Source organism: Lolium perenne, chromosome 5 (genome assembly GCF_019359855.2).
Source record: "Lolium perenne isolate Kyuss_39 chromosome 5, Kyuss_2.0, whole genome shotgun sequence".
NCBI classification, from domain to species: Eukaryota; Viridiplantae; Streptophyta; class Magnoliopsida; order Poales; family Poaceae; genus Lolium; species Lolium perenne.
The window spans coordinates 263,892,929-263,916,871 of NC_067248.2; the positions used below are offsets into that span (position 1 = coordinate 263,892,929).

The window sequence follows — 23,943 nt, forward strand, 5'->3', positions numbered from 1 at the left end:
GCCATCTTCTGGAGGCTAGTCGATCTGCTGCTTTTCCATGGCATCGGACGGTCATGCCGGTGATGCTCAACGTCAGGATGCCAAGATGGAAGATGGGTGAATGGTGTTAGGGTAATATGCGTGTTGTATTACCAGGGGGCTAAATGCCACAATATATAGTACTCCCTCCGGTCTCTTTTAATTGACTCGGATTTAGTACAACTTTGTACTAAATTCGAGTCAATTAAAAAAGACCGGAGGTAGTACATATACAGGTGCAGTAGTCATATGAGCCACAGGGGCAAAAGTCTCATCATAGTCACGGTCGTGCTTCTGCTGAAAGCCACGAGCCACAAGACGCGTTTTATAGTGCTCAAGAGATCCATCAGAGCGAGTCTTAATTTTATAGACCCACTTACATGTGATAGGACGAACACCGGAAGGGGGAGAAACAGGATCCCAAGTGCCAGTGCGCTCAAGCGCAGCGATCTCCTCAGCCATGGCAAGCTGCCATTCAGGATGACGCTCGGCATTCCGATAAAAAGTCGGCTCGAAAACGATAGAGAGACCATACTGACTAGGAGAGTAACGAGTTGGAGCACGACGCTGACGGACAGGCCGTGAAGGGGGAAGGTCATCAGCAGAGGACAACTCATCAGAGGAAGAGAAAGAAGGGACAGCATCAGAAGGATCCGAAGCCAGAGAACAAGAAGTACTAGGTGGACTAGACGGAGGAGAGGATGGCGCCAAAGAGGGTGCATCAGAACTAAGAACTAATCCTATAGGATAAAATTCCTATATGAAATTTTAGTGTAAATCCTATATAAGGAAAAAATTACTAGCTATTGTACCTCATGAAAAGTTTATGCTTAGTTGGAAGGGAGAGAAGAAGAGATAAGTGGGTTCTAAGAAAACACTACTTTATCAACATATGGCCCATGTTTTATTGTACATGCTAGTTGTATGTTGGCTATAGATGACATAACATTTTGATTATAGTCACCTGTTAGCTATACTATCGAACATACTATTGAACTTGCTCTAAGCGCCAAGGCTTGCTCCGAGCTGAATTAAATAGATTCGGTCAACAATAGTACTCCTATGATTGATCTGAACCTGCGCTTCACATTTTGTTTTTACAAAGGGGTCTTTTGATGCATAGAAATAGGAAAAACATAGAATTGAGATGTTATGCAAATTTAAATTCTGCAAAAGTATAAACTTTTCATGAGATACAATAGCTAGTAATTTTTTCCTTCTATAGGATTTACACTAAAATTTCTAAAATTTCATATAGGAATTTTATCCTATAGGATTAGTTCCTATAGGTTCTGTTCCTACAAGTCAAGCACATAGATGGTACTACATTTTTCATTTTCTCCAACACACACCAAAGTGTGCATCCTTTAGAAAGCACTGAAATGGGATTACAACCAAAAACACCAACAACGAAAGCGACCAAAATAGCACCAAATTACAACTCACACCAAACACCTCGTAATAGGATCAAACATATTTTCAATAATTATCGTCTTCCAAGAGACCACTGTGAACAGATATTTCAAATGAACCAAAGCTTTAACTTCAGAATGCAAGAAACCGGTAACATTCAAACACAACAGGATACTGAAAGGACAACCCATAGTTTCTATATCCGTAGAATTAGAGCCGAAAGTGAATCCATTGAGACTTATGCTTCACGAGTTTATTTGAATCACAAACAGACACTTCTTGTATGTGATAATAAAAGTCGGAAGAGTTACATAGCACATCTAGCATATAAGCTCATGGTAGCATACTTCTTCCAGAGTTCACTGCTGAGCACACATTGATTATGACAAAAAGAGGTAAAAGACAGAACTCCGTCCAAGTCGGTGTATCCTTCAGTACTCCTTCTTGCCGAAGTTTTTGCACCATAGTTGAGACGGGATCGGCCGGACTGGGTGATGCGGGCGTTGCTGCACACAAATATTAGCATTGGTCAGCACTTTCTTACACAACAAACAAGTAAATCAGGTATAATTATAACATAACCCTATGGAAATTGTGGTTCAACATGTCTTCCAAATGAAGGTTGATATAGGGGAGATCAGTTTTAAAGAAAGAGAAAGTGGGAAACTTAGTAAGAACTTTTTCCTGCTTTAAGATTTGAGGAAAATCAGATATATTTAGTTCATATAATACTACCTCTGTTCTAAAATAAGTGGCTCAGTTTTGTCTAGATACGGGTGTATCTAGACGATTTCAATGTGTAGATACATCCATATCTTTTAAAAAAAATGAGTCACTTATTTCAGAAGAGAGAATATTTCATTAAACCATTAGTGTACCATGGCAGCCAGCTGTCCAAAAAAAACATCTAGCAGTCTATGCAAAGAGGTTGAAACATAATAATTTTGACTAAGATGAGTTTAACTACCAGGTTTCTAGCAATTTCTAACACAGAACATTAGGACTAGCTCACATCTACTTGGGAAGCCAGATAAATGCTAAGTCTAGTAAGCAATCAGCAATACAATGTATCATGTGCGTCATCCAGTTTATTTGAAAAAGTCAGATGGTCACATGAAGCCTGTAAAAGACCTGTAAGCCACAGCCACCAGGCATCTTGGCCCAATAGGCAAGGTCAGCTCTGAATGCTCGATTACTGTAAAAAGGGCAACCCCTGATTCTCATTATATCCGACTAGTTACGATCACGAGAATAAATCTAAGCCGTTACAGGAGAAGGATTATCACTGGGATCAAAGAAGAGGAAGTTGGTCTTCTCATTATATCCGACTAGTTACGATCACGAGAATAAATCTAAGCCGTTACAGGAGCAGGATTATCACTGGGATCAAAGAAGAGAAAGTTGGTCCGTTTCTACTGAACCTTGTACCGTTACTGAGAAATGTACATGATTTTATAGAAGTAAAGTAACAACGACAAATTTGGTCAACCTCAAAATTTGCCCAACATGTGAGAAAGACCCATCTTAATTACCATACAGAAACATTTTACCCACCAGTGATCATGCACTGCACGCAGAGTTTCATTAGAGAGTTTCAGCGCATTACCGAAGGCGCATGTGCAGCTATGAGCATCTGTGTGCAGTAATTTATGGCACATGATATGCCATCGAGTTGATTTTACAGAAGCAACAACGACAAATTTGGCCAACCTCAGTTTTCCTTAACATGTGAGAAAGACCCATCTTAATCACCGTACGCGCATATTAGCATTTGTGTGCACTTCAAATGTTTATACAGTTATACTACCAACTGAATAAGCACGGCTGCTACAAGCAGTAGAGTAACATTAGCATCCAGGAAATGCATTTCATACCCCGCGCTTGAACCCATACCTTGCATCAAACCAGACGCGCTCAACCCATCGATTTCTGCAGCTAAATGCAGGGAAGAATGCCATCAGTTGTACAATTCGCTCGCTGCTACCTAGCCATATATAAATCTCTATACCAAGCACCCCTGACACGTTCGCCAAAACTGCCGCAGGCACACAGATCTCGTCTCCCGATTAGAACCAGAGTCAGCTCAGAACCTTTGGGCGACAACTAGGGTTGGGGGGTCGGGGCATCGGCGAATGGTAGAGGACGATATTGGGGGGCGGAGAGGTACCACTCTCCCTGCCTCTGCCACCTCTGCTTCCTTGGAACAAGCACCGCTCTCCTCTACTTCTCTGTTCCTAGATGCCCACAATTCCTTCCCTGTTTTCTGTCCGTACTACAGAACACTTAAGCCGCGCTTAATCTTCAATTCCTCTGAGTGGTGCCTCACCGCTCGCTTAGCACTTACGCATTTTTGAACCTTGATATCAGTGACATCGACGAATTCGGCCGACCTCTAAATTGTCTAGCATGTGAGAAATACACATCTTAATCAGCACACGCACTGGTTATCACACACTGTATATCAAGTCCCGCTATAAGGTTTCAGCGCATAACCGAAAGCGTGCATGCTCAGTTGTGAGAACTTCTGCGCAGTTGAATACTACCAACTAAACTAAATAAGCGTTGCTGCCACACGGACCAGAGTAGCAGTAGCGTAGTAAACATCATCATCATATCCTAGCATCCAGGAAATGCATGTCAAATCCGGCACTAAGTCCCCTACCTAGGATCAACAGATTTCTGCAGCTCAACGCAGAGCAGAAGCACCTGCTAGACATCACTTCCACATTTCTACCTGTCCCTGCTACCGAAATGCAGAGCCGAGTTCTCCACAGGGGCAGATCTTGTCTCCCGATTAGATTATGGCCAGGTCAGAACCATCGGGGGGGATGACTAGGGTTTGGTGGGGTTCGGGCAGCGGGGGGTAGGCGGAGAGGTACCTCTAGCTCGGCGGATTTCATGGCGATGGGGATGCAGACGAGGAAGACGCCGAGCATGGCGATGGCGGTGTTGCGGCGCCAGTGGACGGGCCGGCAGTTGGGCCCGCCCGTCATGCTCCACACCTTCTGCCGGAAGTCGCCGCCCCCTCCGGCGCCGTGGCCGCCATGGTCGCCGCCCATCTCCGCCGCCGGTGCGAATGCTCGTCGGGATTCGGTTCGGCCAGATCCGGGTCGCGGGTGCGGGTCTCAGCCTGACCTTGCTGCTGTGCTTAGAGGAGTGGGGATTGTAGGTGGACGGCGTTTTTTTGCATCATACACCCTGTTAACTGAGATAATTACTGCCTCTACGTTTCGGAACTGGTGTGGTTGAACTTTTTAAACTTCGATGAATTAGTAGAGAAACATAATGAAACTGAGTGCACGAATCCAAAGAAGAAAACAATGTGAATCTGAGGGATAGAGTTTCTGTGAATTCGTATGAGAATGAACTGCCAGGACTATCCTGATACTCAGATCCGACATTTCTCTACTTCTGGTCAGTAGAGTAATCGCAAAAATCTGACTATTCGCAAAAATAAAAATGAACAGTAGATTTATATTCATCAAAAGCAAAGTACAGCAACAAGTGAGCAGCAATTTTAAGGTCTCCAGATATGAAATTGAATTAAGTTGAATCTAATCATATAATGTAAAAAAAGAATCAGGGAGCTGGAGTACCATTCAACCTAAATACGTTTTTTCGATAAAGGGAATATATTAATATCAAAAGATATCAATTACACCCAGCCTCTGCAACAACGCCCCACCCTAATGGCAGTACGGATGCACACAGTCAAAAAAAAGAAAAGAAAACTAAGAAATAAAAATCCCGCTACAGCCTTCTACACCTAGCAACAGCAATACAACCACCACCGTGACAACACCTGAAATACAAACACTCCAAAAGCGACGCCTCCAAGAAGGAAACAGTGCACCAGCGCCGTCGTCACCCGACCAAAGGTCTTAGGATTTCTCCCTGAAGATAGTCCCCACTCTCAAAACAATGCCTCCAACAAGAGCATTGCCATCAACCTAAATACGTGGACCAAAGAGTTCAAACATATACACAAGTGTCGTTCAGTGAATTGAACAGACGCAACAGCGTTCAAAACAAAAGCATGATATCGCAGCTGAGACATTTACTCTGTTTCCGATGCAATGATCAATTCGAAAGCAATGTATGATCCCAAGTGCGAAACAAAATTACCGCCATACAAGAGCTACAATATTGCAGTTGATGCTTACGCAACCGTGAGGTTGGGTTCCAAAACTGACTAGGTTCATTCATCCCCCAGCTAACTCAACTTGTAAACACACAGCACAAAACAAGTATCCTAGGGAATATACACCTATCGATATACTCCTCTCTCAGCAAAGTAATCCGTAAGTGATTCCTAACAGATCATCATTTCTAAAAAGGGGTCTGGCACAGCGGGCACGTCGACTTGTTGGAGGTCGAGAACCACTTGTAGAGGCAGGCGCCGTGGAACTTGTGCCTGCACGTCTTGCACGCCAGCCGCGGCAAGCTGTGGTTGCTCGTGTGGAGGATGCTGTAGCAGATCGGGCACTCCTCGATGCCCTCAAACTCCTTGTCGAAGTTGCTCTTCCACGTCCGGATCGCCTCCGCGATCGCGCCGTTCTGCATTGACAAACACACTCAGGTACGTCATCATCAACAATGGCATTTAACATTTTCTTTCCGCTTCTTTGTGATGTTTACCTGGTTGCGGACAAATGATGTCAGAGAGAGCAGCCATTTCCTGCACTTCACTTCGCTGATACCCAGGCTTCTCGTGCACTCTACATCAACATGCCGCAGAGGGTAGCAGCTCGGAAGACGTATGACAAGATCGATACCTGTTTCTTCCTTCTTGTATGTAGCAATGATTTCGTAAGCCGATCGGTTCACGCTAACTGAGAAAGTTTCATCAACATAAATAGATTCCTTAACCTGCAATGTGAGACAAATCATTGTTATGGGCAGACAAATTGTTGTTTATAAAGAAATGAGTCCTCGCGTGTTAGTAGCGCAGATATTATTCACTATGATTTTTAGTTACACGGAACTAGATGTTTTTAGAATAAGAGTTTTCTGAATGGTGTGCACCAGATACAGAGCCTCAGAACACATGAGTGAACCCTGATATTCCAAGGGAAAGATGAGGATTTTTTAAAGGATTTTACTATAAATTGCAAATCCTCTTTGTCAGTGTACTTCATACCAAATTGTATATTGACTTGAACATCTTGAAAAGATATTATGACTACTCAATGACGTAAACAAACACCATTCAGAGTTACATGAATCAAAGTGTGACTGAATACCTGCCCACAGATCTCAGGAACCAAATTCAATTCTCTGTCCAATCTTCATATAAGCACATACCACCTTATTTTACTTCCCTTCAGTTACTATTTTCACACTACAATGCTTACTATATGTTGAAGGCATGTGCCTCTTACTAGTGCTACTAAACCCCAAAGATTATCGGTGAACACCTATGTTTTGTGGGTAAAAGTGTTCTAAAATCAGGGCTGAGGAGTGGCCGATAAATTTATGCAGCAGAGTATTTTGACAATTAATAAAGCAAGGCCAACAAGAAAACGTAAAGCCAAAAATATCATGCCATACCTGAGAGAACTCGTCTAGTAGCAGAGGAGGACTGCACCATGCTCTAGTGAAGGACTCGATTGAGTAGGACAGCGAACGATCTCTCAAGCTAGTAAACCATGTGCGTACATAGGAAGGCAGTAGTCTAATCATCATCCCATACAATGACCCTGCAAGTGAGGCCATTTGCAAAACCCCAACAGGCCAAAGAGATTCCACATATGGCAGCAGTGAACATGTAGTGATGGCACCCTTAGAAGCTTCGGCAGCAGCTCTTGCTTCAGGCATGAGTTCAACATCTTTTTTCTTCCCGCTAGGTGCAGCAGTCTTTAATGGGATATGCTGGAAAATGCAATCCAATATGCTCGGACTAATCTTATCTTGTACATACTGAAGTACTTTTTCCCTGGTAGCGGATGATAATGGCAGTAACTGCAGGTGAGACAACACCAATGCCCAGGCAACAAAGACATTAACCTAGTGAGTGAAAAAAACAGGGAGATTAGCACATAAACTAAGAAATACAGCTGAAATGAGATATAGCTAAATTTAAATCACAATTATATTCTACCCTTTCTAGAGCAACCAGATCCGTTTTGACCAGTTCAGAAGTAGGCATCTCAATCAAGGCCGTTAATTCATCTCTGAGGTATAGGGCCTTCTCAGAATCTGGTATCGACTCAATATTTTGACCCATTTCAGACTCCTGAGATGACGAAGGGATTTCTCCTATTTCTCCTACAGATGACCCTTTGACTAATGAAAGTTGACAGAGCGGCTCAGACATAAGTAGAGAGTATGCTGCAAACTGTAGATGAGATATTGGCTCTGAGGAGAAAAGAATTGAATATAGTCCACTGACGGATTCCTTGGTAAGCCCCCACAGTTTCATGGAGTCCAGTGCAGATCTTCTAATCTGTGGTGAAGCATCGATGATGAATGATGCCACTAGCTCCCAGAAATGCAGATGATCCACACGACTTGAAGCTATGATGGATGAAGCCTCTTCACTACACGATCCCGCAATTGCTTCTGAAACACCAGAAGCCAAGAACAAACGGAGGATATTCTCCATCATCTTGTCATTACTCTCTGCATACTCCCCTGACCTAATAAGCTGCAGATTTGGGGAATTATCCGTTTCATGGAGATTGTCAACAAGGTTGAGGTGGCACAGTGTAACCAAAGCGGATTCAGCAAAAGTAAATGTTAGGTCTTCCATAGTGCAAGCTATCAATTTAAGCTTCTCCAAGATATCTTGAGCGGATGTCTGGTTTACCGCAGCATCATTGATGTTGTCTGTCATTTCTTCAACAAGTAATACAGACGATTCTATCCACTTACGTAGAATACGGAACACAAAACACCAATCAGTTTCACCAAGTTTTGTCCAGCAATAACCAACCATAACTGCTGTTAGTTTCACTCCCAAAAGTTCAACAGTTTTTGATAGGATAGTTTCCCTAGAGGACAGAGATGGATCTGCGCTACCATAGAAAGTCTGGTACCTCGAAAACAAAGTAAGCAGTAATGATGTTTCTGCATCGCTGATCTCACGTTCAAACTTAACTATCAGTTTTGATGTTCCTCCTGTTATCTTCAATGGGAAGCAAGATAACACCACTTGCATCCAATCCTCGATATCTGACAAGGTAACAGATGGCATATTATCTGATTGTAAAAGCAAATTATAGTAGTATAATTTGTAAGAATTAGAATGCAGCCTACCTTGTTGTGCTACTTCCCTTGGGCTCGATGACAAACAAGAGATGGCTTCCTCAAGCCAACTCAATATGCTTTTCCCCAACAAATCAGTGCACGGAGAAGCTTCATTCAATCTCACTTTTTCTGTCAAGGGCTTGATGATTGTACTCATGACAAAGGGAAGAGTCCTTAAACATTTTCTATTTACTGCTGAACCAATAAAAAGACTACTCCGTAGCTGTTCAAAAAGTACATGTGCATCGGATTCTCTCAAAACAGATTCCTTGGTGTAAGCAGTAAATAACAAAGCCACAAGAGAACGCAGAAAACGGTCTTGAATTTTCTCAATCTCACTGTCAGAGAGGTGCCAAGAATTGAACAGTGCCCAGTCACTACTCTCGTGCATAAGGGCCCCTTCTAGCAATGTGTCAAGCAACAGGGACACGAAGCTGACCTCAAGACCTGGCTCTGTTTTCATGTACTGAACAAGAGAAGGTAAGAATGTGCTAAATGCACTTCCTCCTTTCCAGTTCCAAGTGCAAATCATCTCTGCAGCAACCCATGCTCTAGAGAAGGAAGAAAGAGGTGCTAAAATCACTTCACCAAAGCTGAGGTTTAGGACAAGCTTGTCAACAAAAGCAACGAACCGCTGATGTTTAAGTTCCTGCATCAAAAGAATTAACAATGTTAAGCGCATTTATTTCTTTGCACAATAGTAATGCAACAGTATAGTAATGGCCAATTCTTCACAAATTTTGTGCAATTCTTCTGTCAATACTACTGTATCACAGCCCCAGCTCCTGAAATGTAGCTGTGAGCCTGTGACATGGCAAGCAAACTTATACTGTTTTATTTTATTATGAATTTTTTATTCAAGCTTTTATATTCTGCATAAGAATATTTAATTATGTATTCGTTCAGTCAAATTTTGTGTGGGTTCGTTTTGTATTTTCTGAACATGTTGCAATTAATTAAGGAAGGAAAAGATAATGAGGCTAAGACTCATCCTGCCATCTCTGGCCTAGCCCTGCGCACAGCCCCGCATGGTGTCAGGCATGATATATATTGTTAAACGGAATTTCACAACTCAGGCATCCGGAGCCACAAATAGTTATTACTCCCTCCATCCCAAAATATAAGGCGTATAAGTTTACTTATAGAAGTCAGCATCTTCTAAGTTTGACCAAGTTTATACAAAAACATCTGAACATCTAGAATACTAAATCAGTATCAATAGATTCACCATAAAGTATATTTTCACAATATGTTTATTCAATATTGTCAATGTTTATATTTTTTCGTAAATATTTGGTCAAACTTAGTTGGGTTTGACTTTTGACTAAACTTATACGCCTTATATTTTAGGATGGAGGGAGTACATACCAACTAGAATATTTCCTGGCTAAACAATTCTAAATAGGTAAGTGCTATTTCTGGTTAATGCACAGAAATGCAATTCTTAGAACAGAAGATATTTAAATGAGAGAGAGAGCATGCTATTGTAGATGAGAACTGGAGCATGGCTAGTAATAAGTGTGCAAACAGAAATATGCACTAGTGCTGGTGGGATGGAGGTAAAAAGAAACAGATTCTTACAGTTCCATCTGTTGTAAGCGGCTCGCGTTGGATCTTCACTGATGCATGGCCATTCTGTAAAGAAGGTTTCACCCAGAGCGGCCAATATTCTCCCTCAGATAACAAAGCATCAAAAAAGCTTTGCAACTTTATGTGATCAAGACAAATGAGTCTCAACATGTCCACCACCCACTCAGAACATAAGACTGCTGTCCTATCAATAGGCAAGTCTACCGTGTCAAATACAGCATACCTGACAGACTGAGCTAGAATATTCACCAGCCTATTCAAAGTGCCTGAATGAAGGTCATTCCAAAAGGATGGAATTAAGCTTTGGCGAAAAGCATGTATACGTTCTGCAAGGTTAGCCTTCAGATGTACCGTCTCATCCAAATGATCATCTGAAGTATTGCACATCAAAGCCTCAACATTGATTTCTTCCTTATGACCTTTCAAATCACTCTCTTCTGCAAGAACTAAAGCCATGCTGCATTCCCATTCGATGATGAACAGAGCAGACAGAATATGAGAAAAAACAGAATCTTCCTCATGTGTCTTTAGGGCAAACAAGCTACGCTCGAGAACTTGAAAAGCAAGCTGAGCTATCTCAAGGTTTGCTGACAAGGACTGTTCCCCTAGAATCTTGGAATGCTCATGTTCCATGGGCAACAACAGAAAACGTGAAGACTTTGTCCACTCAAAAGTTGATGTGATGAGTACCGATGCCAAAGACTTCAAAATGGATCCACGAATTTTGCAAACAGCCTCAGCAGAAAGAAAACAAATTTGATCATCTTGACTGGAGCCACCAAGTGCAGCACTACAATTTCACATATATCATAAAGTTCAAGTCAAGCCCACATCAGCTATGTATTTCAAGGAACAGTTTCAACTATTGGGTAATCAAAATGAACTATAACTATTGGCTAGTAAGCCCACGTCACTTATACTTTCGATAGAAATTTGAAGAAACAACTAGTCCACGGAATGTGTGAGCAAACAAGAAAACATATGATAGAGCAGATAAAGTTAGACGTGCATACCATAGAAAATGTACATGAGAATCTGTAGCAGGCAGATCACAGAAGACAGAAACTGCAACAGAATCCAATAGATCATGTCGCCAATGTTCTGGCAGGGAACCACTTCTCTGCAAATTTTTCATCTTTCCACCAGCAATTCTTTCTCTGACTTTTTGAAGTATAAGTGTGAGCAGTTCAAATTGGCCTTTAGTGTGTGAGATTTTATGATCGACAGATTGCTTTTGTTTAGCTCTAGTATGTTTGATGATCAAACACCACTGGTCAAAGAAGCACTCTTCTTGAATTAAAGACAGCAATAAATCAATCTTTGAGCTGCAGGTGCTATACTTCCCATCCAAGCACCAAGGGACAAAATCAGCATCGAATAAACTCAGATAAGGCTCAACATATGATTTATCATCATTTATCTCAGAACTCTTCAAGAACAGGGGGGCAGGCCCGAATATTTCAACCAAAACTAAAAGGAGTTCAACAAGACTTGGGGAGTCCTGCATCAAATCAAAAAAAAACTTGAATCAAGTTAATTTGCCAAATTTGCATGTTGGTATGATATATCATAAACAAATACCCCGAAATGAAATAAACAAGAGTCAACATAAGATGGATGAATTATGTGGCCTAGCTTACCATTGACTTAATAGCTGGCAGAGAACGTTCAACCAGTGGTCTTGCTAAGTTTTCCAGCGGCCATGTCCTGCCATTCTGTACAACGAGTATATCTAAAGAACGAAAGAAAGATACAAGTTGGTTGACGTGATCCTGAAATTTTGATAGCTTCTCCCCTTGCTGAACTATGTCCAAATAGTCCCTCAACAGAGACTCACAAGCAGTTTCCAACAAATGCCTTTCAGTAACCGAAATGTCATCCAATATTTCAGCGATACATTTCCCCAAATCCTGATAATAGTAAATAGGGTGGCGCACATTGGCTGCCAACAATGACTTTTTATGAGATAGCTGTTGATCATCAGTAGCTGCTTCTTGAGACAACAAACTGGGAACTACATCCATGTTTTTTGATAATGATAATTGAAGGTAATCTTGCCAAACCATTTTGACAAGAACATTGGTTATAAGTCTGTTGCGAATATAGTCTGAAGAATCTCCTACAGAATTTCTGAAAAAAGGGTAATTATTAAGGAACTGGAGAACATACAAAAAATGAAATCAAAATTTGATAAACCAGTGAAAATTGAAAAGGATACCTCGGCGCATTTTTAAGAAACCACAAAAAACTCTGTTTGAAGGCAGTAAAGAAAGCCAAACTGTCAGCAGCTGATAACTGCCTCTGGTTTCTACCAGCCCAAAGATGTTTTAAGAATTCGAAAGCAAATTGCTCTGTAGCAACTTCTTTAGGTGGTATAGAATCCAAAAACTGAACAATTAGAGGGTATGAGGCCTGTTTAGACCCGTAGCATCCATTTTGTAGGAACTGCCAAAACCGATTGAGCACAACCTTCTGAATATTGCAATAGGACCAAGCCTCTGGAAACCTTCTAGAAAAAACAAGAACTGCATCCCACATAGCAGAGTGACACAATGGGTCCTTCTCACTGAAGGCACCAAGCAGAGTAGAAGATAGTATCTTCATGGCTTCTTCATTGAAAACATTAGGAACATATTTGACATAACTTGTAAGCAGAGTATATGTAGCCGACCGTATAACAGCACTTTTAGACCTCAGAAAATCAATAAAATATTTATGCATAGAAAGTGCAGCTTCAGCAGAAGACAATGTAGCAGATCGAACTTTTGAATGACTTTTGCTTTCGGTATTCATACTGTCACCGCCATCACTTTGTAATTTTACTCCTAACAAAATGTCAATAAGAGTTGCCATTGCTAACAGTGACGATGATATTACCTAACACAGGGAGATAGAAAAGTCAATTGCAGGTACTAGAAGCACAGTAGACATTTACAGATAAAATGTCATGTGAAGAACAATAATTATATCCACAACTAAACATAATGAATGCTCTTAAAAAATTATATAACTATTGACTATTTCATTTCATAGTGTGAAGTCCCTTTATAAGAAGGTATGGCACGCAATGTAAGTATGTAAATACTATCACTCTAATATATAAGCATCGGTGAGGCTACACTGAGCAAAAAAAAACTAACAAACCAACGGTCTGAGTGATATGTCCTAGTACGTACTCTTGAAGGAACCTTGAAATCTTGCTAAAACAAGGACCTGTGTGCCAACCAGATCAAATTGCTCCAAATTCACACGGTTAGAGTTGGGTTGCCAACAAGGGCGATGGCCCATATCGCAAGGTGCAGTTTGTTGCCAGGGAAAAGGATTTTTTATTTTGATTTCCCACAGACCTTGCTCGGTCTGGCTGGAGGAATAGCATTCTATGCCTCCGTGCATGCAAGGAAGAAAGTGCAGTAAAATTTGGGTTACCCCCTTCCCCTGCTGCAAGCCACTCATGGTGACCGTGGAGTAGTGCAGCGTCTCTACGCGCATATAGATTCGTAGTAATGACAGGAAGCAGCAGAAGTTGTGAATGATGCATCTAATGCTAAATACACTCAAGCAACAAATTCAGAGCACAATCGACTACCACAAAACCAGCCATAACAAATCTAAGAACCATTTTGCACAGCACAAAGAGCACACACACAGGTCTATCTGTATAACAGATTGCACGCACACTAATCAATCTGCTTTGCAAGGTTGCAAAAGTGATCAATTCATATAGCAGCTTAAGATTCTTTAAATCGGACTACATTCAGAACAAAACAGGTTAAACATGAAGATAACTGATGAAAAAATTGCATGTCAGGTTAAGACCATAAAGCATACCCTCTCATGCATATCTTCCAATTCATCCATCGGTGTAACCTTGTCAGATAAGGCTTGTGTTGTTAACTTAAGATTCTCATTTAGGTACAGAAACGTCTCCTTCACACATAGCATTAAGGCATCCATCCTTCTGTCTGATTGTGGGAATGCTGCCTACAAACAGATAAGAAAAAAAGTTAGAAAGTCATACGAGCATGGGTACCGGTTTAAAGGTGACTATATGCTTTTTATGCACAGGCCACAGCGGGTCTTAATTATATGGTTTTGCAGGTTCACATGTTACAGCACACTACATCAAAGATGTTCTAAAATTTCTAAAATCTGCAAGTTATCTCAAATGATATGGTGCACACAGCACCTATGCTCATATAATCACACTTTAAGAATGTGAAAGCATTTACTTATTTATGTATCAACAGGTCAGTATAACAAACCAACATAACACATTCCTCAAGAGCAAAATACAAGTAAACTAAGAAAAATTATATGAACAGCAGACTAGGCCAACATGCCCTAACTATGTTTTAAAATGAGCTTAATTAATGCTACTGCATCAAGGGCAAATATTTTGCAGTTGATTGGCTTTAGGTTTTAGTTCTTCCAAGCTAGTGGGTTTTAGTTTACAGCAGAAAATCATCCCGGATGAAAATGAATGCAAAATCCAGATGGAGCTCCAGTTGACAATGACTTGCAGGCAATATCATCAACCAGACAAAGGAATAATCATAATACGCACCTCAAATGAACGTCGGCCAGCCTGTGCAACCTCAGTAGCAGGGTCAAACTGAGAAAACCACCAAGGACCCATCAAAGACTTGAGATGTGGAGCTAGACCCTTCCTGAAAATTTCAGTTGAAACATGCATGACCATTATTGATTGACAGAATTTGCAAAGTACGATTACTCTGTTTCTAGATATTTTGTCGCTTTTGTGTAAACACACATATATGTGATCATATTTTTCATACACGTTGGCCAAAATACCCTTCAGTAATATCTCAAGCAGAATTAACAATGTAGTGGAGATGGATAAATCTTATAGAAGGGAAAATTTAGGAGAATGCACTGGGACTTCAATGTGTCAGCATTTAGAACAGAAACACATCTTAAATAAACAACATCAAGTATTCGGGAAAGGAGGGAGTAAAATTAATTATAAGCATAAGGCCTTCAATAACTGGACCAAAAGCCACAGCAAATTTAATATAAAAGCGGTACAGCACGGACCACGTGCATAACAGTTTGATGAAAGGAAATGTTCATACTTGACTGCGGACACTAGGCTAGCCATGGTATCATTAGTAGCACGACGGACGTCTCTGTTGTAGTCAAGCAGCAACCTCTTGTACTCGAATGCCTATAAAATAAAGAATTTAGATATTGTAGGTACGCACTTTCTGGAAATGGCATAAACATAACTTGAAATAAATCTAAGTATCACTACGTGAAAAAGGGAACAAAATACTCAGAAGAACATCGTCATGTCACCAAAATCTTGAGCAAAACACTTAAGAAGTAACGGTGCATTCCGTCCTTCTATCCACTATTATCATATACACTCGATCTTATTAAACGGATCAGAGAGGCAGATGTTAACCTACAGCCATGTTTAATAAGAATTGAATGAAACAACATTACGTGTTGGAAACCAAACTACCATGGCAACTGGCATATTCCCACAGAAACATTACAGCTGTTGCTAAAGACTGAATTCAGGCCTAAAAAGAGCATCGCTTAATGCTCGGATGAGGGCCACAGGAATACAATGTTACTACTATGACAGGGCAAGCGGAGTGAATGAGGAAAATACCCATTGTGGTACTATTTGCACGACTTCCTCGCCAGGCTTTTGCGCAAAGAGCATGGAGAGGGTAGATAATGCCTTGAGCTGCATTATTGAAGACGAAAAGAGAAGTGAGCGAGAGAGTAATCAACCTTGATAGCATGATTCAGGCAACGGGGGTAATAAGAGTGGTGGCATGATCGCCTCTAATAAGAATCGATGTGAAGCACCAGACGGTTTGAGGTAGCATATGCTTTTGGAAAGGAAACAAAACTTGGTGTGCAGTGCAGTACCAGCCATATCTTCCTCGCTTCGTTTAGAGAACAAGCATGCCTAAATTGCCCGTTTACGTTATGATTATATGGCGTGTTATTCTCTAGACAATAGACAATAGAATTGTAGGCAGGCAATAAGTCGCTAGCAGATTTGAGGTGCAAGTCACGATTGAGCAGATTGCAGTTCTGTGCAAAGGCAGGGGCACCATGGTAGGAAGAGATGGGGGGGGGGGGGGGGGGGGGGTGAACGGGAGTTGGGGCGAGAAATCTGGGTGACTGACCTTGGTTGTGGGGTCCTTCCTTCCCAGCCTCCTCAGGTGCTGCAGCACCTCGGCATCCACGTCCTGGAGAAAATCGGCGAGACAGCAAGGCATGAGACTGAGATTCCCGGTGATCTGAAGCGAAGCAAAACCCTAGCACGGCAACGTGGGGGCCAGCAAGCTAGGGTTTATGGGGGAGGGAAGGAGAAGGGGACGTACGGGCGGCAGGCGGACCGGGCCGTCGGGGTCGGCGGAGGAGGAGGAGGCGGCGGGCTCGACGCGGGAGGCGCCGTGGTAGCCCCCGAACCCCACGACGGGGACGGCGCCCTGGGCCTCCGGCAGCAGCGACGCCGCCAGGCCGCTGCTGGACGCCCGCCCCCTGCTCTTCCCCATCGGGCGGTTCTTCCTTCTGTTGGCCGCCGCGCCGCCGGAGTTTGGCCGGAGCTAGAGAGAGAGCGGGGAGAGAGAGAAGAGGGGTTCTGTTCTGTTTTGGCCCGTGTGTATGTGACTTCGGTTTGTGTTTGTTTTCGTCGGGTCCGTGCGTGCTACGAAACTCGATGGAAATTCAAAGCTTTGGCTTAAGATATGCTCCAAATTTTGCAGAACTCCCTGTAGCTTCGTTTTCAGGTTTGTCTTGATGTGCAATGCATTTGTGCAGGATGCAACGACTATTTATTTGCTTATTGGAAGGAAAGTGATGAGCATCCCCGGGATAAAATCCCCCGATCGGCGGATCGCAAGCTGTAAGATGTGCCTTGCATCACCGTCGGATGAAAGTCAACGACAGACTCCTTCTCCCTGCATGCTCCACCCCCTTCCTGAGATGCGTCGGGGGACCTTCGTAAAAGTGTTTTTAGGTTAAAACCATTAGGTAGGGCTTTGGATGGACGGCTATAGACGATCGAGGAGGGAAATAGGGGTGGTGGCGCGGCCAGGGGTGGAGCCCTTGCCACCTGCCCTCTTTCGGGCTTCCTTCCTCCGTTTTCAAAGTTCCAAGACTCCAGAATGTTCATCTTCGCGAAATATTATCCTCAAAAAAGATCAAATCCATTAAACTCCATATATGTCCATGGAAGTAAAACACAAAACACAGATTTCCTATTCTGCATAGTTATAACCAAGGGGATCATTGGAAGATCCCAAAAACAATATAAAACATGGATAAAAGATGCATATATGTGGGAATATGTAGCAATAAACTACAAAGTTCATGTATGCATTTTACATGCATCAACGGCGCCATCGAGATGCGTCGGTTGGCTGGCGGTGGTGCTTCTTCTATCCATGGAGCTTCGGTGGTTGGAGCTGGAGGGGGAGGATTGGAGCTACAACATCCCTATCTAACAAGCTCGAAGATAAGCCTCCAGATCTAAATGTCAAGGTCGGATCCCCTCCCTCTTCTCTATTTGTCTACCATCTCACCATGGAGGTGTGAGCTGGAAGATGGAGCTAGAGGAGGAGGCTCGGGGAGAAGATAAAGATGCTCATTTATGGAGTTCATCCAAAGGACAAGCTTGCTAACGTGATTTATGACCACCAGAGGTTACTCCGCGCTACGGTGTCTAGCTGGCACCAAGGTCTTGTTGTCCTCGAGGCCGCAGTGTGCGCCATTGCAGAGGATCTTAGGTTTCAGCCTGGTGCTACACGCTGACGGCGACCCAAGTGGCGTAGTCTCCAGCGTCATCGACGGAACCCGTGTTTTCAGACCTCATCGGAGCAACAACACAGAAGAAGGACATGATTGAGTTTGCTCAGTTTTATTAGAGGCCCTTCTTGTAAAAGTAGATGATCAATGTGTTTTTTCTATTTCTTGTAGGGTCCTCTTTGTAAAAATCCCTGCCGCTTAATACAACTTATTGTTCAAAACAAAAGAACACGTTTGTTCCATTTTAGGCAAAAGCACGTCTGGTTCGGATTATTCAAATTTGTTCTGTAGTTTTTAGTTTGTGCTCTTTCGAGTAGACAGAAAAATATAGCAAATTGTATACCCAACAAAATCATGAGATATCCAATGTGCAACAATGCTATACCAAATTACCAATCGTGAAAGCAGCCTAAATAGTTCTTTGCGTCCATAACAACTTAAAAAGTGTTCGACATCGTAATTAATTTTCCATCAACAACCAGAACTGCGATTTTACACACAAAAAAACCTTACGCTAACCACTTCACCGACTTTTAGGTGAACCAGTTTTAGGACCAACTCAGCAAAATCAATATTTAGTTACAAACAATTGCATTGGCAAGCATTAGATTATCATGATAACGGAATGAAGACATTGACATGTAGTCGGTCGTACACCACAAGTTCAATGGATCTTTTGAAGTTTCACAAAAACAATATTTATTTTTAGGACGCCCGCGCGCTCTCACGTGAGAGTTGCCATGGAAATATCAATGTGGGCCCTACCAACTTTGCCAAGTGACACCGAAAAAGCAAAAGTTACCATTCACTGTACACTTGAAAAATCCGGGTGTGTTCACTCCCTATAATTTCGGTACTTTTAACATCTTAGGTTTTCTTAACTCTCTGTTCTTTTATTTGTACATCGATTTATACAACCAGATGAAATTACCCTCCCCTAGTACAATCTAGCCTGGAACTAGGCTATTTAATTAATCACTAGAATCGGAAGAAATAATGTGTAGCTCATATTTAAATATAGAAGTAGGCTAAAAGTCACACACAATTTTTAGTGTCATGCTATTATGGTTGCAAACATTGTAAGGAAACTCACCTCATTTTCGAAATCTTTCGGGACTAGAGGCTATAGTGATCAAAGGCTTAAAAAACACTGAAATCTCATTTCAAATTAAGTCATTACAAAAAATAATAGCAAAAATGTACTAAAAGACCATCTAAATGGAGTTTAGGGGTGCGGTAACCAATAGCCAGCAGAGCCGTACTTCACCACCACCATCCCCTGTCGCACCGCACCGGCGAAGCCGCCCCAGGTGGTCGTGCCAGCCGCACCCCGGCTGCAAACCTCGAGCACAGGTGACGCGGATTCCCCGCCCGAAACCTCGAGCACTGCGTCCGCCGCCTCTGCCATGGGCGCAGCCACGCAGGGCTTGCTCGCCGCCTCTGCCCGCCAGTTGTTCGACGAAATGCCGAGCCCGGAATGCGGAAAGGTAAACACCCAGACACCAGACAGTGCTTCTCATCAAGACATCAAGTAGTAACGGACACGTACGTGGTAAATCCAATAGCACCACTATTCTACAGTTAATTAATACACCATTAACCCTGCATGAAATTCACGCTTGAAGTTTTGCAACCTTTGGGCTGCGCTCCCCTTCATAAATAACCATTGCTTCTGCGCTGTGTATCGCCATTTCAGTTCAATCCGTTGCAGCAGGAAGAGTGAACCACGTGTAGTAAGCTTCTTCTTCCTCCTTTTATATCCCGAATCCCTGTTTCTGTATGCGTGTTTCTATCCATCTAGACAAGCATGTAAACAGCAGTGGTATCTGTTCTTATTACCTCTGGTTCTTATTTGGTTCACATGATAAACAGTAGTGGTATCTCGCAGGAAGGCTCCGGTCGAGATGAGCAATCCCTACGAGTGCTGCAACAGCAAGGCGAAGTTCATCTTGCAGATGCATGGTAACTTCAAAGACAACATGGTATGTTGGCTCAATTTATTTTACTCCCTCCGTTTGGTAGATTTTGCATTCTTTTCATTTTGAGCCTTGGTTCCACCGCTGCTGCTCGCTGCAGGCCGTACCAGACCGCCTCGTGGACCATTTCGGAGGAAAGATCTCTGGGACCATCAAACTAGAAGCCCCTACTAGTCAGATATTTGATGTTGGAGTTGCCAAGAAGACGAACAAAATGATCCTACAGTCTGGATGGGAGGCGTTTGTTGATGCCAATCAGATGCAAGAGAACTATTTCTTGGTGTTTCGACACCTTGGTATGTCCTGCTTCAAGGTTACCGTATTTGATTCCCATGGTGAGGAGAAAATCTCGTCCCGTGCTGGGACGAAAAATCCTACCCATGATGAGAACCCATGCGCATATTGTGCCAAAATATCGAGCAGTTCCCCGGATGATGCTTCAGATTCAGATGGATGTTGTAGAAAACCAGGAAAGAAGCCTGCAGCAAAATATCCATCTTCTGATGAATTGTCAGGTTAAATTATGTACTCATATTAGTTGGTTAATAGCCTTTAGTTACTACAGGTTGAGCTCTTATTCCTGAATCTTTTTTTGCAGCTGACGATAGTGGGTCCGAAAGCGAGTCTATGGAGTCTGATGATTTTCAGGGGCTCTCAAATGATTATGTCTTAGCAGGGCGATGCCATCTTACAGAAGAACAAGAGGCTGAAATCAATATTTTAGTCGCAGAACTTCGACCTGAAATCCCTCCGCTTGTGGTAATGATGAAGAAGACCAATGTGAACAACTATCTGGTACGTTTGGTTTTAATTATGTATGGTATGTACTGATAATTGCATGTACATACATACACCTCTCTAACTATCTTTATTTTGATACTGTTAATTGTTATGAACATCTAAAGGATATCTATGAAACAATTAAACGGCATATTTATGTCTCGCTTTACAGATGAGATTATGTTTATGTTATGAACTAGTCTTGGTGACAGTCTTATGCACACCATCACATATATTGTCCCTTTTTTAATTAGATAATATCCAAGGATTATGCACGCGCACACTTTCCACATAAAACTCAATTCATCTCACTCAAGCTGCCTGGGAAGAGCAAAGCTTGGTCATGCAAATTCTTCACCGGACCTGATGGAAGTGGAGGCAGGCTTTCATTGCGTGAATTTGTCCGTGACAGTCGTGTAAAGGAGGGCGATCTCTGCCTTTTTCAACCGATGACAGAGGTTGAGTCAACAAGGTTCACCTTTATGGTCCATCTGCTTCACAAAGCTGGAAGAACTGACATCAGCTCAATGCACGGTAAGTTCAAGAAACAACTGTAGATTCCGGTTATATTTCAACAGCTCCCTCTCTCTCTCTCTCTCTCTCTCTCTCTCTCTCTCTCTCTCTCTCTCTCTCTCTCTCTCTCTCTCAGTACGATACTATGCAATTAACCCCCAGCCACTGAAGATTTTGCTAGTAGAAATGCTGTAAGACAATTACTTCTTCCTCATGCTTGTTTATAAACCTGATTTTATTGTTGAGCTCTTGATAGGAGAAGACAGTCCATCTGAATATGGATCTATCCGGTCGGATGACCAGGAGACTTCCTCAGAGGTTCGCTATATCTTGCCAAGCAGGTGCCAACTCGATGAAGAAGATGAGGTGGGAATAGATGCTCTTGTTGCAAAAATTCAACCTGAAATTCCTTTGCTAGTGGTTCAAATGAAGAAGAGCAATGTCAATGGACCACAAGCTACTTTGGTAACTCCTATTCTGCACTGGGTAACTGCATTGTTTGTTTATTCGATATTTAGTTTTTCCACTGATAGTTTTTTCGTTCCACTAACATATCCGGATTATTCCACTAGCATGTGCGGTTTTATGTACCAAAAAAAAGTTCTTATTCGATTCCATTCCACATTTCCATGTACTATTTGAGTCTTGTTTCCAAGCTTCAACATAAAGAGAACGTTGATTCGAACCGATTGTGAGTTTGTGACCAGCCAACAGGTGTACTTAAAAGAGCTTGTTATTTGATGAGAGTCTTGCTCTAGCTGTTTGTTACAGTTCTCTAGAAAACATAGTGGCCTGCATTGGTGCAATTTCAGATTTAGTGTGTTTAGCACACAAATCGTAAGACCAGCAATATTTTGTTTCCCTGCTTTATGTTTTAAACCAGGAACAGTTAGCTCAGTTCGCCATCCTTGTAATTTTTGTCTTCTATCTTATCTGTATAATCAGGTCATTTCAAAGGGTTATGCAGATGCACATTTTCCTAGTGAAAGCCAAACAATCACACTTAGACTCGCGGGAGGGAAGAAGTGGCATCCCCATTTCCATGTCAGACCGGACAACAGAGGATATGTCCTTAATGGGCGGTGGTTTGAGTTTGTCCGTGACAATCATCTGCATGAGGAGGACATCTGCCTCCTTCAACCGATCAATAAAAGCGAGGGGAGAAGATTCACGGTGATGGTGCATCTGCTTCCCAAAGCAAGAAGCACTAGAAGATCCAAGGGTGGAGATGCTGTCCCTGGCTCAAATAAGAAAGCCTCAACATCCTGTGTTAAGGACGAGCTAGTTGATGGTAACGCTGAATTTTCCCTGTTAAAATCCAACATTAATATGTGCTGGTGTGAGTTGTGTGCGCTAGCGTTTAACGATGTGAAACATCTCATCTGCAGGGCCGTCAGATGATTCTAACAGATCAGGGTACGTGGTACTAGGCTGTTTAACCACGGCACAGGAGAAGATAGTTGCAGAGAAGGTCAAGGCCATCCAATCTCCAGCGCCCGTTTATGTGGTGTACATGGATAAAAGCAACTTGAGTACTGCCCTAGTAAGTTATGAAACCTTGGTTTCCTGATGCTTAGTTACTACACTAGCTAGTATCATGTAGGTCTTTGCTTATGTACATTTTCTTGAATCAGAAGTGCATTACCTGATTTTTTTAAAGGCTGTAGATGGCACATTCCATGAATCTCCGATTTAAAATTTTCACAATCCATCCATGCATTTAGTTGCTGAAATTTCTTCAATATGTATTTTCATCGCTATTGATTAGTTGTCATGTCTATTGCACCTGCAACAAAAAGGACTTGGGCACCACGGGAAATGCTGCTGCAGATAGACATCTTCCAGATGGGAAACAGATCCTGACGCTCCGTCAAGCTGGGCGGAGCAAGGCATGGCATGTCAAGATGCGCCACAGGCGGATGATCCCGGAAGGAGGGTGGCACGAGTTCGTAGGTGACAACCGCCTGCACGCCGGAGATATCTGCCTGCTGGAGCCGGTGAAGAACGAGAGGCTTGCCATGGCATTCCACATCATTCGCATTGAACAGCATGGATAGCTCTTTTCCAGTGAGACACTGAACGCTGGCGACCTGATGATTTATACGGACTGCTCTTTTTCTGGTGGTACTTTGGTGATGGTTATGTAATTCTCGGAGAGTGAAAAAACTATGCATGGGTGTGGCAGCTTTACATTTTTTATTTCTTGGTGGTCCTTTTGTCTCCAAAACATCAGCTCAAGTTAATGGGTGTAACAGTTTGGAGATAACAGTCTTTTGCCCAAGTAATTTGTTTCTGCACCCTAGCCTTGCTGTATATCGCGCACAATGGAATGCTGATTGATCCCAAAACACGTATTTATAGAATTTGTAATATTACATGTTCTTAAAACTCCACTCTGACATGATCCATTTTTAGAATATTTTAAAACTCTTAAACATGATTTTCCCGTGGTTATCATCATCACTTTCCTTGGATTGGTAAAGAGACAGATGCCTGAAAAGTGTATAGGAGGGAGGATATTTCTTGAGAGAGAGAGGGAGAGAGCACCACGATTACGTAGCGACAAAATATCATGGCAAATAGTTCTTGCTGCGATTGAAAATTTAATTATGAG

At 42.3% G+C, this 23,943-nt stretch overlaps 3 protein-coding genes across 3 annotated transcripts; 1 reads left to right on the forward strand and 2 right to left on the reverse strand.

Annotated features, from left to right (window-relative positions):
- Window positions 1-1,606: 1,606 nt before the first annotated feature.
- On the reverse strand, window positions 1,607-4,606 carry LOC127302957 (uncharacterized). Its single transcript, XM_051333692.2, has 2 exons — window positions 4,311-4,606; window positions 1,607-1,937 (listed from the first exon to the last, which is right to left on the reverse strand). Exons 1-2 carry the CDS (start codon window positions 4,488-4,490, stop codon window positions 1,863-1,865), a joined length of 255 nt encoding a protein of 84 aa, XP_051189652.1. The 5' UTR covers window positions 4,491-4,606; the 3' UTR covers window positions 1,607-1,862.
- A 924-nt stretch (window positions 4,607-5,530) lies between these two features.
- Window positions 5,531-16,893, reverse strand: LOC127302958 (E3 ubiquitin-protein ligase listerin). The gene is made up of 15 exons (XM_051333693.2): window positions 16,635-16,893; window positions 16,437-16,499; window positions 15,908-15,985; window positions 15,363-15,454; window positions 14,834-14,936; window positions 14,098-14,250; window positions 12,488-13,146; window positions 11,910-12,399; window positions 11,283-11,770; window positions 10,261-11,059; window positions 8,689-9,328; window positions 7,532-8,604; window positions 6,982-7,437; window positions 6,070-6,300; window positions 5,531-5,988 (listed from the first exon to the last, which is right to left on the reverse strand). The coding sequence occupies exons 1-15, from the start codon at window positions 16,806-16,808 to the stop codon at window positions 5,761-5,763; spliced, it is 5,727 nt and encodes a 1,908-aa protein (XP_051189653.1). The 5' UTR covers window positions 16,809-16,893; the 3' UTR covers window positions 5,531-5,760.
- Window positions 16,894-19,308: 2,415 nt separating this feature from the next.
- On the forward strand, window positions 19,309-23,626 carry LOC127302960 (B3 domain-containing protein Os03g0620400-like). The gene is made up of 10 exons (XM_051333695.2): window positions 19,309-19,547; window positions 19,757-19,793; window positions 19,949-20,042; window positions 20,137-20,551; window positions 20,635-20,831; window positions 21,071-21,350; window positions 21,586-21,794; window positions 22,275-22,620; window positions 22,718-22,872; window positions 23,129-23,626. Exons 3-10 carry the CDS (start codon window positions 19,965-19,967, stop codon window positions 23,384-23,386), a joined length of 1,938 nt encoding a protein of 645 aa, XP_051189655.1. The 5' UTR covers window positions 19,309-19,547; window positions 19,757-19,793; window positions 19,949-19,964; the 3' UTR covers window positions 23,387-23,626.
- The last annotated feature ends 317 nt before the right edge of the window (window positions 23,627-23,943 follow it).

Excerpts from the sequence above, each read along its gene's own strand:
- LOC127302960 (XM_051333695.2), top strand. The coding sequence starts at position 19,965 with ATGAGCAATCCCTACGAGTGCTGCAACAGCAAGGCGAAGTTCATCTTG. Across the intron at positions 20,832-21,070 it reads CCAATGTGAACAACTATCTG|ATAATATCCAAGGATTATGC; the intron begins GTACGTTTGGTT and ends TTTTTTAATTAG. Across the intron at positions 22,621-22,717 it reads TAAGGACGAGCTAGTTGATG|GGCCGTCAGATGATTCTAAC; the intron begins GTAACGCTGAAT and ends TCTCATCTGCAG.
- LOC127302958 (XM_051333693.2), bottom strand. The coding sequence starts at position 16,808 with ATGGGGAAGAGCAGGGGGCGGGCGTCCAGCAGCGGCCTGGCGGCGTCG. Across the intron at positions 14,937-15,362 it reads AGCCTAGTGTCCGCAGTCAA|GAAGGGTCTAGCTCCACATC; the intron begins GTATGAACATTT and ends TGAAATTTTCAG. Across the intron at positions 8,605-8,688 it reads AAGGGAAGTAGCACAACAAG|ATATCGAGGATTGGATGCAA; the intron begins GTAGGCTGCATT and ends TTACCTTGTCAG.
- LOC127302957 (XM_051333692.2), bottom strand. The coding sequence starts at position 4,490 with ATGGGCGGCGACCATGGCGGCCACGGCGCCGGAGGGGGCGGCGACTTC. Across the intron at positions 1,938-4,310 it reads TGAAATCCGCCGAGCTAGAG|CAACGCCCGCATCACCCAGT; the intron begins GTACCTCTCCGC and ends ATTTGTGTGCAG.